Source organism: Lepidochelys kempii, chromosome 3, assembly GCF_965140265.1.
Source record: "Lepidochelys kempii isolate rLepKem1 chromosome 3, rLepKem1.hap2, whole genome shotgun sequence".
Lineage (NCBI taxonomy): Eukaryota > Metazoa > Chordata > Testudines > Cheloniidae > Lepidochelys > Lepidochelys kempii.
In genome coordinates, this window is record NC_133258.1 from 26,279,044 (window position 1) to 26,295,183 (window position 16,140).

General features: G+C 42.7%; 1 protein-coding gene across 4 annotated transcripts in view; it reads left to right on the forward strand.

The window, feature by feature from the left end:
• The window catches only part of NBAS (NBAS subunit of NRZ tethering complex), a 406,507-nt gene that overhangs the window by 199,145 nt on the left and 191,222 nt on the right, over nucleotides 1–16,140 (forward strand). For all 4 annotated transcript variants that reach the window (XR_012157919.1, XM_073335981.1, XM_073335983.1 and 1 more), the window contains exons 39-40: nucleotides 4,956–5,032; nucleotides 5,585–5,722. Coding sequence is in view for 3 of the 4 variants with exons in the window: in XM_073335981.1 (XP_073192082.1) it covers nucleotides 4,956–5,032; nucleotides 5,585–5,722 (215 nt within the window). In the remaining variant the exon portion in view is untranslated. The remainder of the gene's footprint in view (nucleotides 1–4,955; nucleotides 5,033–5,584; nucleotides 5,723–16,140) is intronic.

Consider the following 16,140-nt stretch of genomic DNA (forward strand, 5'->3'; position numbering starts at 1 on the left):
CACTACCCGTTGAGTCCGACAATCTAGCTAACTTTCTACCCACCTTGTAGTGCTTCCATCCAGCCCATACTACTTTAACTTGCTGACAAGAATACTGTGGGAGGCCGTGTCAAAAGCTTTGCTAAAGTTGAGGAATAACACGTCCACTGCTTTCCCTTCATCCACAGAACCAGTTATCTCATCATAGAAGGCAATTAGATTAGTCAGGCATGACTTTCCCTTGGTGAATCCATGCTGACTGTTCCTGATCACTTCCTCTCATCTCAGTGCTTCAGAATGTATCTCAGATTTCCAGTAAGGGAGCAAATTAGTTTATTGTCAGGGGCTAGTCTAAGATTGCAGAACCAACTCCTTAAGGGTCTAAGAACAACCACACTCCTCACCGCTTTCCAGTCCAAGTTCAAGGCAAGCTTCTTTGACCTTGCTTTCACTAATATAAATCTATAACACAATATGTATAAAAATATATTGTATACTATAATGTATTTTTTTTAAAATCCACATGCAACTTTTCCATTAGGAAAAGAAGGGAAAAAGAAAAAAAAACGGTATATGACTGTCACTAGTCATACTGCTTAATGCAGTCTTGGAAAGCACTTGGGCACCGTGCTGATGGGCATGGTACAGGAACCTGAATAGAATAATAGATTGCCTTTTGGCCTTGTCTTGGTGCCATGGTTGTTCACACAATTGCTTGGGAGTACTAAGTGGCCAGACATAGGAGTATTGTGTTTTGTGTACCTGGACAATTGGCTCATTAAGGACAATATTTTGAAAAAGATCCAAAGATTAGTCATGCAGGTTATGGGTTCATTAGGATTTTCAAGGAAAAAAACAAAATAAAACACACAACCTAGAATACCAGCCTCTCTATAGCTAGAGAACATGAATAAAATGTTAACAAATTCCTATGCAAGTCGTTAGCCTTACCATTGTATTTCCTGCCCTGAACATAGGGAACATCGCAAATAACCTTAGTTGCAAAAGCAACAACATTCAGATTTTAATAGTAACTATGTTAGGAGCTCTGTTAGATATCTTAACTCAGACAGGATCCAGGACATGTTGAGTCTAGCCAGAGCTAGAAGCTTTTGTCAAAAGCCAAGTTATCAGCATAGATAGTGATGATCACATTTGTAGTCTTGGTACCTGTGGCCTGGTGCTACCTGAGCAACCTCTGTGGCCACGTGGCATCCAAAGACTTGCTTATTGCATCTGGCTGAGGGAGAACATCACAACCACCACAGTTTGATGGAAGCCCAGTGACAACCTGCAATTATAAATAGTCCTCCAAACTTTTTCATTTTAAATGAAGTAACCACATAAACAATCCCACTCCCCTGGGATGAGGAGTTCACAAGAAGAGGCTGAAATACACAGGCCCCTTGATAGGGAGCCCGCAGGAGTGATTCTTGGATCAGGGAGTATCAGAGTGTATCAAATCTCCTTTTAGGCCATGTGTACAATACACGGACTATAGCAGCATAGCTATGGTGCTGTAGCTATGTCAGCATAACCTTGTAGTTAGACGCAGATGTCAGCGATGGAGAGGTTTTTCCGTCGTTGTAGGAACTCCACAACCTGAAGCAGTGGTAACTAGATTGATGGAAGCATTGTTCTGTCAACCGAACTGCAACTACAATGGGTGTTAGGTGGACATAGCTACAGCACTCAGGAGTATGGCTTTTTCGCACCCCGAGAGATGTAGCTATGGTGACCTAAATTGTAAGTTTTGTCAAGGCTGTTAAAAGGGGCAGGGTGCTAGGCATGCAGGGATTATCGTTGTTATATTTTGGTGAAATCAAACTCCTGCTCTGCAAATAATTGAGAAAGTAAATGTGGTTTTGGCAGATTAATAATGATTCCTAATTGCAGTGTCTGATCCACGTTTTCTAAAAGTGTGTTTACAAAAGTTTGTACGTGATTCTTGGAACTGAGACTGGTTTTAAAAAATTAATATTTAGGTTGAGTGGGTTGAATATTAGTTTTGAGGAGATTACAAAAATCAAAGCAGACGCTACAGAATTCACGAGAGGCACAATGAGTGGGAAGAAAGTACAAGTACACATAATGTCCCTGTGATCTAGTGGAGTAAGCACTCCACCAGGAGTCAGAAGACCTTTGTTCTGTTTCTGACTCTGCCTCTGGTTTGCTGGGTGACCTTTGGCAAGTCACTGCACCTCTTTGCCTCACTAGCCCATCTGTAAAATGGTGATAATGATACTGCCCTCTTTGTAAAGTACGTTGAGATCTACTGATGGAAGCATTATTACATCTTCCCGAAATGAGCAGTAACTTAGAAATAGGATGGCTACATAGAGTAGACAAGATCCTTTGTCCCCTGCATACCTTATAACCATGAGTTTTCCAGTTTCTCTTAAATGACTGAAGGCAGACTTTTATCCTGTCTGGGCCATAGGTCTACCCTCCCTGCTTTCCCCAGATTTATATTACATGTAAAGACTTATTTTTTAATGGGATTTATTAATTTCATTTTGTCAGGGTTTATTTTTAGCAATTTTTTGAGTTTTATGCAGTGACGGAAAAATCAGTGTTTTGGGGGGCTTTTGTAAATGTCTTTTATATATACGGTAATGAATAATGTATAATGAATAATGTATATTGTATACATTACTCTTTGCAGTAGTATATACTCTGAGTAATCTTTGTAATGTTTCAAATAGCACTAGGTTAAAGTGCACTAGGGAACGTTTAGTGCACATTTGCAGGATCTGCACAAACCAAATATATGCAACTCTTTACTGTACTTTAGAAATCACACCCCTGTAGTCTGCATGACAGGTCTGGTTAAACAAGCCATTCAGGGACTGCACAAGGGGTGGGGGGGCAAGCAGGGGCATGGGCTGCCCCAATAATTCGCTGCAGCGCAGAACTTCTCTATGGTTGGGGCAGGGGCACAGTACATGCCCCTCCGAAAGCAGTGACTTTAAATTCCTGTGCATACCCCTGAAGCCCTTAGGTACAAGTAACCATTTGTGGTGCATTTTCTGATGTTTTATTGGTTAAACACTGATTTCTTTTTGTATTGGTATGTTTTATTGGTGTTTATCGTGTAACACCTAAGATCAGAAGTCCTAATTAAATGCTTCCAAAGAAGTGCAAATGGCAGGATGCAGACCTTCATTGTTGACATTTCTTGGACATCTTGGCTCTTAAATTTTTTCCCCTCAGCCAGTTTAATTTGAAATTTAAATGCCCTGAAAGGGAACCAGCAAATTTGTTTTTGGAGTGTTGAACTCAAGATTTTCCTCAGGCACTCTCCTGTCCCCAGTCACTTGCCTGGCAGGGAGGAAGAAGTGGAAAGCCAAGAGCAGAAAACGTGCTGTGGTCTCAGAGGTAGAGAGGGCTTGGCTTATCCTGCCTGGAGACTCTCACAGTTGGTCAGATGAAATTTGTTCATAACAATACTTATTGCTCATTCTCCCAGTGTCCTCTAGGATCTCTGTGATTCTTCTTTTCTGATAGGAAAGCACTGGCCAGGAAAATTGTGTCTTTTATTTGAAAATCAGTACTACATTAGGGGCTAATGTAAAGCCCATTGGCTTCAATGGACTTTGGATCACAACCACAATTTCTCTGCAGTCTTTTGGTATCTCATCAGTTGGCAAACAGCTTTCAGAAATAATTGTCAGTGAAACAGTTAGCTAATTTTCTTAATTTTTTAGAATATGTATCATCTGGACCAGCTTCTTTGCTTCTTCTTTATCAATACTTAATTGTACAGGTCTTCCTTTAAAATAACACAATACTATGTTGCTTTTTTATTTAAAGATGAAAAGTTGATTAATAATTGAGATTTTTGTTGTGTGCAGCTTTCAAGTAAATGTGATGCTCTAGCTTCAGGAAACAATGTATTTTACATTATTCCTCTGCTTGGTTTTCTTCGATGCTCATAACTTTATACTACTGCCTTCATTTTACAACCAACAGATTTAGTTGTTGTAAATCAGTGCAGAAAATGTTTCAGCAGTTTGGGATCTGATACTGCAGTATTTCATCTTTTTTGGTTAATGTATAAATGCTTTGCCTGGAAGTTAAGGTAAATCAGGATTGCAGTTTAACTGTGACAAAGCTCTGTCCTTGTCTCCGTGGGTCCCGCGTTTCCTGGTGGATTTCACTAGCCTCAGAGGCTCACTGTGACCCTCCACGTAACCCTTCTCTCTCTCGAGACAAGGTTACAGTCTACTCAGCCATTTTCATCATAAGCCAGTGAGGGAGGTGAGGAGAAGCTATCCTCCCTTGCACAGTCTCTGTTGTCTCCCAGTCTCAGTGATTAATCGGGGGCGGGGGGAGCCCAAGCCCGCCCTCTACTCCAGGCTCCAGCCCAGGGACCCTCATAGTATCAGCTATGGTAGCTGACCTTTTAGAAACATAACACATACAATTCCCTGGGCTACTTCCCTACAGCAGCCCCCACTTCCTCAGGCTCTACTTCACCCTTACCTCAGGGCCTCCTTCCTTGTGCTTGATATGGTGTGAACTGCTCAGTCTCCAACAGCACAACTTCCTCCTACAGCTCCTGACATCCACACCCACCTGACTTTTAACTAGTTTCAGCCAGTCCCTGATTGGCTTCAGGTGTCCCAATCAACCTAGTGTTCTCCCTGCCTTCTGGAAAGTTCTTAATGGGCCCCAGGTGTCTTAATTGACCTGGAACAGCTGCCATTTAACTTATCCTGGTACCAGGGATTTGTTTAGCTGGGAGCTAATATATCTATCTCCCACTACTTTTCTATAGCCATCTGGCCTTGCCCCGTCACACTACACATTCTTTTCCTGGACTGCACTGATTAATGTTTAATTTAACATATATGGAATGCTTCAAGCTAGAGTCTAAAAATATGGTTACATGATAAATATTTTACTTGCTAAATGTAAGGGAAGATGGGTCAGTAATCAAAGCTTTATTTCCCCTCTCCCCTCCTGTATTTCAGTTCTGTTACAACTGGCTAGTGATGCTTTACCAAATGATATGACCTTATCTCTTGCCTACCTACTTGCATTACCACAGGTAGGTTTACTTTTATGTGTGTATGCACAAATGTTAGCCTCTCATATATTTGTTCGCTTATAATTTTGGAAACCTGTTTCTTTGGGCTTAAAATTCATATCCTTCATCTCTACAAAATCCAGCTTTGGGCTGATAACACTGAAGAAAATCTGAACAGATATTACTGAACTGTTGTGTCGTGAGTGCTGGTATACATCCTGATATTAAAATTAACTTGTCAAGCCTTTTTGCACAACAATAACTCAAATGCAGCCGACAAATTTGGAAGGTAGCATTTTAATAAAGGGGGATCAGAATTGTATTTAGTTGAGCGATATTTTTCGGTAGCCTCAAGACAGGAGCTAGTGTAATAAAGGTGGTGTTTTGTTACGTATTTTTATGCAGTTATGTCCATTTTTGCTATATATTAAATCCCTTTTAGGGGGGAGAAAAACACATGCAGTCAGTTCTGTTTCTAAACCATCATTCAAGACCAGCTTCTAGAAAGCTTGTGCGTTTACAATTATAAACTTGTTAATTCTTTCATCTAAGTTAATGTCCTTTTTCTCCTAGGTGGTAGATGCCAACAAGTGCTTTGAAAAGCAGTCACATTCTGCTTTATCTCTCCAGCTGGCAAGTTATTACTATAGCCTGCAGATCTATGCTCATTTGGCACCATGTTTCAAGGACAAATGCCACCCCCTCTACAGGGTTAGTTCTCTTTTTTTCCCATATTCGTTAATATGCAATATAAAATCTATTCTAAAAAGCCTGTATTAAGCCTGTTAAGGGGAAGCTCTTACTTGCACTTTGGATAGTCAGCCAGGTTGTATGTAATAATTTATTCTACTGTTCTGTAAACAGAGAAGTACTTAACATATGTTTCAAAAAAGTATAGTACATATTTTTGATATGTTAAGTTATTTAGGATTTGTATACAGTAGCGCTGTCCATTTCCAAAGCACTTTACAAACATTCATCATATACTGAATAGGTCATCTGCCAGTATGGATATTACACCTTTGGGGAAGACTAAACTGTCTGTCTAAACAAGAACTATGTTGTTACAAAAAGTTTCTTTTGCGTGTTTTGCGTGTTCTTTTGCGTGTTTCGCGTGTATTGTTGCACTGTACCTTAGGTCAAAAATACTTCATTGCAAATTGATTACCAAATGATAATTACTCACTAACTTGATTTGACCATAGAATCATAGAATCATAGAATATCAGGGTTGGAAGGGACCCCAGAAGGTCATCTAGTCCAACCCCCTGCTCAAAGCAGGACCAATTCCCAGTTAAATCATCCCAGCCAGGGCTTTGTCAAGCCTGACCTTAAAAACCTCTAAGGAAGGAGATTCTACCACCTCCCTAGGTAACGCATTCCAGTGTTTCACCACCCTCTTAGTGAAAAAGTTTTTCCTAATATCCAATCTAAACCTCCCCCACTGCAACTTGAGACCATTACTCCTCGTTCTGTCATCTGCTACCATTGAGAACAGTCTAGAGCCATCCTCTTTGGAACCCCCTTTCAGGTAGTTGAAAGCAGCTATCAAATCCCCCCTCATTCTTCTCTTCTGCAGGCTAAACAATCCCAGCTCCCTCAGCCTCTCCTCATAACTCATGTGTTCCAGTCCCCTAATCATTTTTGTTGCCCTTCGCTGGACTCTCTCCAATTTATCCACATCCTTCTTGAAGTGTGGGGCCCAAAACTGGACACAGTACTCCAGATGAGGCCTCACCAATGTCGAATAGAGGGGAACGATCACGTCCCTCGATCTGCTCGCTATGCCCCTACTTATACATCCCAAAATGCCATTGGCCTTCTTGGCAACAAGGGCACACTGCTGACTCATATCCAGCTTCTCGTCCACTGTCACCCCTAGGTCCTTTTCTGCAGAACTGCTGCCTAGCCATTCGGTCCCTAGTCTGTAGCTGTGCATTGGGTTCTTCCGTCCTAAGTGCAGGACCCTGCACTTATCCTTATTGAACCTCATCAGATTCCTTTTGGCCCAATCTTCCAATTGGTCTAGGTCCTTCTGTATCCTATCCCTCCCCTCCAGCGTATCTACCACTCCTCCCAGTTTAGTATCACCCGCAAATTTGCTGAGAGTGCAATCCACACCATCCTCCAGATCATTTATGAAGATATTGAATAAAACCGGCCCCAGGACCGACCCTTGGGGCACTCCACTTGATACCGGCTGCCAACTAGACATGGAGCCATTGATCGCTACCCGTTGAGCCCGACAATTTAGCCAGCTTTCTACCCACCTTATAGTGCATTCATCCAGCCCGTACTTCCTTAACTTGCTGACAAGAATACTATGGGAGACCGTGTCAAAAGCTTTGCTAAAGTCAAGAAACAATACATCCACTGCTTTCCCTTCATCCACAGAACCAGTAATCTCATCATAAAAGGCGATTAGATTAGTCAGGCATGACCTTCCCTTGGTGAATCCATGCTGGCTGTTCCTGATCACTTTCCTCTCATGCAAGTGCTTCAGGATTGATTCTTTGAGGACCTGCTCCATGATTTTTCCAGGGACTGAGGTGAGGCTGACTGGCCTGTAGTTCCCAGGATCTTCCTTCTTCCCTTTTTTAAAGATTGGCACTACATTAGCCTTTTTCCAGTCATCCGGGACTTCCCCGGTTCGCCACGAGTTTTCAAAGATAATGGCCAATGGCTCTGCAATCACAGCCGCCAATTCCTTCAGCACTCTCGGATGCAACTCGTCCGGCCCCATGGACTTGTGCACATCCAGCTTTTCTAAATAGTCCCTAACCGCCTCTATCTCCATAGAGGGCTGGCCATCTCTTCCGCATTTTGTGATGCCCAGCGCAGCAGTCTGGGAGCTGACCTTGTTAGTGAAAACAGAGGCAAAAAAAGCATTGAGTACATTAGCTTTTTCCACATCCTCTGTCACTAGGTTGCCTCCCTCATTCAGTAAGGGGCCCACACATTCCTTGGCTTTCTTCTTGTTGCCAACATACCTGAAGAAACCCTTCTTGTTACTCTTGACATCTCTGGCTAGCTGCAACTCCAGGTGCGATTTGGCCCTCCTGATAACATTCCTACATGCCTGAGCAATATTTTTATACTCTTCCCTGGTCATATGTCCAACCTTCCACTTCTTGTAAGCTTCTTTTTTATGTTTAAGATCCGCTAGGATTTCACCATTAAGCCAAGCTGGTCGCCTGCCATATTTACTATTTTTTCGACTCATCGGGATGGTTTGTCCCTGTAACCTCAACAGGGATTCCTTGAAATACAGCCAGCTCTCCTGGACTCCTTTCCCCTTCAAGTTAGTCCCCCAGGGGATCCTGGCCATCCGTTCCCTGAGGGAGTCGAAGTCTGCTTTCCTGAAGTCCAGGGTCCGTATCCTGCTGCTTACCTTTGTTCCCTGCGTCAGGATCCTGAACTCAACCAACTCATGGTCACTGACTCCCAGATTCCCATCCACTTTTGCTTCCCCCACTAATTCTACCCGGTTTGTGAGCAGCAGGTCAAGAAAAGCACCCCCCCTAGTTGGCTCCTCTAGCACTTGCGCCAGGAAATTGTCCCCTACGCTTTCCAAAAACTTCCTGGATTGTCTATGCACCGCTGTATTGCTCTCCCAGAAGATATCAGGAAAATTAAAGTCACCCATGAGAATCAGGGCATGCGATCTAGTAGCTTCCGTGAGCTGCCGGAAGAAAGCCTCATCCACCTCATCCCCCTGGTCCGGTGGTCTATAGCAGACTCCCACCACTACATCACTCTTGTTGCACACACTTCTAAACTTAATCCAGAGACACTCAGGTTTTTCTGCAGTTTCATACCGGAGCTCTGAGCAGTCATACTGCTCCCTTACATACAGTGCTACTCCCCCACCTTTTCTGCCCTGCCTGTCCTTCCTGAACAGTTTATAACCATCCATGACAGTACTCCAGTCATATGAGTTATCCCACCAAGTCTGTTATTCCGATCACGTCATAGTTCCTTGACATCACCAGGACCTCCAGTTCTCCCTGCTTGTTTCCAAGGCTTTGTGCATTTGTATATAAGCACTTGAGATAACCTGTTGATCGCCCCTCATTGCCAGTATGAGGCAGGAGCCCTCCCCTCACAGACATTCCTGCCTGTGCTTCCTCCCGGTATCCCGCTTTCCCACTTACCTCAGGGCTTTGGTCTCCTTCCCCCGTTTCTTTCTGTTGTACAGATTCTCTCCTTATTCATCACTAATAGTTAATGTCCCCACCTATGGAATTTTGGAGGTGGTCCAGTGTCGTTTATTGCAGGCTCAGGGACAAAACCCAACCCTTCATCTCTGGCCACTAGATTTTTTGCCTCCAGCAGTTGAACAAGTTGATGGTTCAGTTTCTCTTGACCATTTTATCTTATTTTAATTGGTATTTGTTTTATTGCAATAGTGATTTATAATATTTCTCACTCCTCTTCCCCAAGATCAGGTATCTGGTAGAGTGGTGAGTTCAATCACCTGGATCTGCAGCTAGCAATACCTCCCTTCTGGGACTCCTCTGCTTCCATTCACTCATGGCAGAGCTGTCCAGCCAGCATAGGGATAAGCAGTGAGGCAGCTCTAGAGAGAGCAAATTAGACTCTCTGCCTGTTCATAGTTAAGGCTATGGTTTTGTCACAGAGGTTGTGGAAGTCACGAAACCTGTGACTTCCAAAGACCGCCGTGAGTTCAGCCCTGGCAGTTGGGAGCTGCAGGGTCCCGCCGCCTCGTGCAGTGGCAGGGAGCATTAATGTATCCCCGCTGCCTGAGGATAGTGGAGGTACCCCGCAGCTCCCAGTCGCTGCAGGCAGGGGGATCCCACCAGCTCCCTGACTGCCATGGGCCAGGGAGACTCCCGCCAGCTCTCCACACGCTGCTGCTGTGCGGCAGAAGGACCCCTGGCCGCTCCCTGCCCTCTGCGGCTATGGGGTTGGAGGATCATGGAAGCACTCCCCACCACTGGGGAGGGGACAGGGGGACCCCAGCAGCCCTCCCCGGAACTGGGTAGGGGGCAGGGGGACCCTGGAGCTCTGAGCCCGCATGGGCAGTGGGGGCCCCAGAGCTCCCAGCCACCCCGCAGCAGTCCAGTGCCTTCCCATTTTATCATGGATATTTTTTAGTAAATCCTCAAAATGATAAAGGCATTTGTACATGAGAACTCACAATTTCTCTACAAGACTCTTCCTTCTGATCCACTCTCCGCCCCCAGAGTCTTAAAAAATGGCTGGTAGATGCTATAAAACATAGGTTGTAAGTTACATACCTAGACAACATACCATAGTTTGACCTGTCCAGAGAAGCAAACTCATTCCCAACTGGACAGTTGCTGGGAAGAATTCATAGCCACCAGTTGTTCAAAATCAGGAAGAGCTTTCTGAACTGAATGCCAAGAATTGTTCACCCAGGAATCAAAACAGACATGGTTGGTCATAACTTTACCAACATGGTAAAATTTACAAAAGTCCTAAACTTCAATTCATTAATCATTTCCTGGCAGTGATCATTTATAACCAACTAGCCCCAATAGCTATTAGTGCTGATTGCATGCATCAGCTTTCACCCTGATTGGGTTTCTCAAGATATGCCTGCAAAAATTCTTTCTGAGAACCTAGAACTACTCCCCTGATGCAATACAAATTTAGGTGTCATTCTTTGATCATTTCCAAATGTCCCTTCCTGGGCAGGGAAGTACAAAACATATGCTGAACACAACCCAATTTTCACTCTAGACTCTGGAAGTAAGCCTTTCAGGGTGGGATGCATACTTGAAAGGCAGTCTTTCAAAATGTCAGTGTTCACATTGTTTTAGTTCACTTTGACATCTTTTTCAGTGATGGGTTTTAATAAAAACATTGGTGCCATTCCTGTGTTCACACTGTCTAGGGCAGTGGCCAATTCATGCTGCTTCAGAAGATGGTGCAAGTGACCTGGTAGGGGGCAATTTTGGTGCTCACAGAGGAATCTGCTCCTACTTCCCATTAGAGGTGGCTTCTGGTTGAGGCACCAGTATTTAAAACCCTTCCAAAACTAGGGAGTAACTAGAAGTCAAAGCTTGTCCACGGCAATGGAAATAATATCCGGGGCAGAGAAAAAAAATCTACTACCTTTCAAAACAGTTAAAGTAAAGGATACAGAAAAGAGGAAAAGGGAGAGTTGAAGTCCTCCTCTTAATCTTCAACTGGTCCAAAGGGCTCTTTGGACTTGTTAGATAGCCCAGGAACTCATCTTGTACCTGCAGAAATTACTAGACCTCTCAAAGCAGGGACTCCTTCATCTGGATCTAGAAATCAGACAATTAATAGCCTGGACATCAAAAGAGAAGTAGAGTTCAGCAAGGATTCTCCATTAGCCTCTCATACATCTTGGAATCCAGACAGAACTTTCAAGGAAATTTCATTCATTGATCTGGTCAAATTACATTTCTAGTGTGAGGGGGAAACATAAAGCTCTTTGGGGAAAGGACTGATTGTGCAGTACCTGCAGAATGGGGCCCTGACTTCCAGGGGTTGTTATAATATTAATAGAATAATCATCACAAAGTTCTGATGATCTCAGCTACATTAGAGTTTCTCCAGAATGGTTGTTTGGAATTGTACAGCAAGACACCATTAAAATATGGATACAAGCCGTAATGGTGTTCTGTAGATAAGCACATCAACTTTATCATCAGGTGCCTAAATTAATCAGAATAACAGATCAGACAAGCCTAGACCCCATTACCTCCAAATGGTAGGTTTTGGAATTAGTTCCCCAATCTCTACAATAATCCCAATTCTGTTGTGAGGAAAAGATCATTCTTATATCTCTGGGCATCTTTCTGTTCAAGGTAAGTTTGTCTTTCCATAAGTCCTGTTGAGCGGTTTTTTATTTAAAATCAATTTAGTGATTTTTCTGTTAAACTTTCATGGGTTCAGCTCCTGTTGCTATAGTTTCAAGCTCAACAAAGTGAAAATCCCCTCTGGTGCTTTTCTCAAATTTGGAGACAAGGAACACATGAAGACCAAGGATAGTGACCACAGACACAATCACAAATACAAAGTCTTATCTATACTACAAGTTTTATTAAAGCAATACGTAAAGTTACAATTACCTGTGCTTATATAAATCCTAAGAAAAACCATGCAATGACTAAGACTGTAGTTGTACTCATATCCTCAAAGATATTCTAGAGTCTGATGAATCTCTCAAGAGATGATCATTAATGGTGGGGTTTCAGAGTAACAGCCGTGTTAGTCTGTATTTGCAAAAAGAAAAGGAGTACTTGTGGCACCTTAGAGACTAACCAATTTATTTGAGCATAAGCTTTCGTGAGCTACAGCTCGCTTCATCGGATGCAAGTGAGCCGTAGCTCACGAAAGCTTATGCTCAAATAAATTGGTTAGTCTCTAAGGTGCCACAAGTACTCGTTTTCTTTTTATTGATGGTGGGGTGTTTCCCAAGGGTCTTCCCTTTTTTTTACCCAATCCGGGAACCTCTTTTAGATTGCTGTTCTGATCACGTCTAACACCTTATGTATATGAATGAGAGTTTCAACACTCTCTTCCTTATCTGTACTTCCACACTCCATGAGTATTGGGGTGCCACATTTTTCATAGGTTGATTCTTAGTTCCCCTTATTCTCACTAGCATCTATGCACAACATGTATGCATGATAACCTGCAGTCAGAACAGGACAGTCCATGATGTTACAATCAGGTGTCTTGTGGCCTTGGACAATACATTGCAGTGTGTTGCAGTCTATTTTTCTGTAATGATACCTATTGGCACATCTTTTACAGTAATTTTTCAACCTTACTGGCATAGGGGTATTCCTAGGTCACAGACTCATGACAAATGTTCTTAAGTTTACAGCCTAGTATGGCTAAGCTAAAATCTTACAGGCCTCTCGGCCTGCAGGCCTTGCAGTCCAGCCACTCTTTACTTATATACCTAATACACACTCATCGCACTTTGGGGTCCATGTCTAGTAGCACAAATATGGTAGTATGAATAGTAAAATAATACCTCAAGCATATGAAGTACATATGCCAATTCATAGAATCATAGAAGTATAGGACTGAAGGGACCTTAATAAAGGCCATTTTCTGTTCATCTCATTCCATGCAAAATGCCGAGGCGTTAGGGTCTCAAAGTTGCTGCAGGCAAGATGTTAGAATCCTGCACCAGTTGGCATTCTAGGCATCTGTGAAATTATTAACAGAATTTATGACATATATTGGAGGGAAGAAGTGGGGGAGGGAGAGGAGCATTTGGGTTGTTCCTACGTAATTCCTTAGTGTGCATATCTCTTGCTTTATTCATTGATCTGGTCAAATTTACATTTTTGGTGTGAGGGGAAACAAGCTTCTTTGGGGCAGAGCTACCTCTTTGTGCACTTCCTAACACCATGGGGCCCTGACCTCTAGATGCTGTTGTCATACAAATAGAGGAATAATCACAAAGGCCTAGCAATATCAAGTACGCTAGAGTTTTTCCAGGAAGTTCTGTTGGATTCTTACAATGAAGCACTGTAGAAACATGGATACAAACCATAGCAGCATTTTGTAGGCAGGCACACTGGAGTCTCCATTTGAGTATCAGGTGCCAAGTTTAATCACAATAACAAAGTAGACAAACCCGTGACTGGTCTTTTTGTCACCATTACTTCTGAAAGGCAAGTTTTGGCATTAGTTCCCATATCCACACAAGAACACCTGAAGGAAAAGATTATTCTTATACTCCAGAAACTTTTCTGTTCAAGGTAGGTTCCTAGTTCCACAATTCCTGGGAAATAGTTCTCCCATCATCTTTTTGTAACCCTTGGAAACTTGGTTGCATAAATGAGTATTCCTAAAACTGAAGCTATATCCCAGGCATCTGAAGTACATATGCCAACTGTGTCCTGGTCATCACATTCTATTCAAAATGCCAAGGCCTTAGGGCAGGGGTGCTGGACCAATTTTTATAGTAGATGTGCTGCTGATGGAAACCATATATTTGGTGTTCGTTATGACTACTTCAAGCCAGGAGGTGCGGCAGCACCCCCAGCAGCCCTAGTTCCAGCACTGCTGCCTTAGGGCCTCAAAGTTGCTGCAGGCAAGATGTAAAAATGCTGCACTAGTTGTCATACTAGGCATCTGGGAAACCATTCACAGAAGTCTCTCGAGGCATTGTGGGGGGAAAGTGTATGAGCCCCACTTGAGGCAGATTTGCAAAGTAAATTTCCATTCCTTTTGGTAGGAAGGTGCTCCTGGGTTAGTTCCCACATAACTCCTTAATTTATAATGCTCTTATTTTGCATGGGGGATGGGGGAGGGACTTTGATTCCTGCCTGTTATTCTACTATATTATTATTATTATTTTATTTTTATTATTAAAACTCTGCTTATCCCCGCTCCCCAACTTCTGGAATTCACTTCCTGCTGTTTCTGGTTAGTGATGAATAAGGAGTGAAGCTGTGCAACGGAATGAGAAATTTCTTACCTGAGAATTTTCTGTCTGTTAGCAGCTTCTCTCCTTATTGAACCCACCCTGACCGACTGGTAAATGACCAGAATACAAATAGAATTTTTTCTCTTACAGGAGACTTGGGGATATAATTGTTTTAAAATTAATATGTCAAGTTGTTATCTTAATGCTAATAGTTGGTTGCTGGAGTATTTCTGTGGCTGTGAAAGAACTCTTCTGGTGGCCTGACATGAAGGGCAAGGCTTAGTCCTGGTGCCTCCAGCAACAAGATTGGGTTGCCTCTGAATTTCATAGCTGGGGGGACATTACCTATATCGATGAATGAGGATAGAAGATACCAACAGAAAATTGTCAGAAAAGAAATGTGTGGTTCTCTTCTCCTGTATGGTATTTAAAGTAAGAAATCAAAGGAAAAGCTGAAACATTCATGTTCACTATGAATGTTCTTTTCTGAGCCACTGTGTTATTTGTCTTGTGACTACGGGTATGTCTACACTGCATGTGGAGGTGTGATTGCAGCATGTATAGACATACCTGAGCTAGCCTTAATCTAGCTAGCTTTGATGCCAACAGCAGTGAAGCTTCAGCAGTACTTGCTAGCCACGGAAGTACCCAGGCTCCTGGATGGGCTTGTAGGACTTGCGTTGAAGCCCGCATTGCCATGGCTTTGCCACTACTGGTACCCGTGCTAGTTAAAGCTAGCTTGGGTACGTCTACAAGTGCTGCAGGTACACTCTCTGATTGCAGGGTAGGTGCACCCATAGCGCAATGGTAGTCACTGTAACTAACTGGCTGTTACCAAATCCAGCCTATGATTGCACCAGAATAAGGAAAGCATGAGCTAGGTTGGTTGTGAGTTGACCAGACTAGACATGGTGTGGGAGAAGCTTTGTGTTGCATTTTCTCAGTTATGCCTTTTTTTCATGAAGCTAAGAACTGCCTCCATCTTTTCGTGTGTCAAGCTTCAATCTTGTATTCCTTCAGATCCCCTCTTCAAACCCACTGCTGTGCAGTAGACTTGAAAAGTTAATCTGTTTTCTGATGTTGTCTTCACTCATTCTTGTGCACAACTCTTTGCTATGTGTAATTTGTCCCAGGTGGATTTTAAGTTCCTGGGGCCACAGGTATTTTCTTCCTCTATGTTGGCAAAGTATTGTGTCATCTGTAGTGTTGAGAGCAAATAATAAATAGTACTAACAGAGTCTTACTTGGTCTCAACAGAGAGTAAACCATGCCCAAACATGTCTAAAATCTTTTTGACAATCCCATTTTATCTTGGAAAATATTAATTAAGGGTTAGAAAATATGCCTTATACTGTTAGGCTCAAGAAGCTCAATCTGTTTAGCTTAACAAAGAAAAAGTTAAGGGGTAACTTGATTACAGTCTGTAAGTATCTACATGAGGAACAAATATTTAATAATGAGCTCTTCAGTCTAGCAGAGAAAGGTGTATAACATGCTCCAATGACTGGAAGTTGAAGCAAAATGTATACTGGAAATAAGGTGAAAATGTTTAACAGAGTAATTAAGCATTGGGACAACTTACATGGGTCATGGTGGATTCTCCATCGCTGACCACTTTTAAATCAAGATTGGATGTTTTTCCAAAAGGTATGTTTTAGGAATTATTTTGGGAAAGTTTTTGGGCCTGTGCTATACAGGATGTCAGAATAGATGAACACAG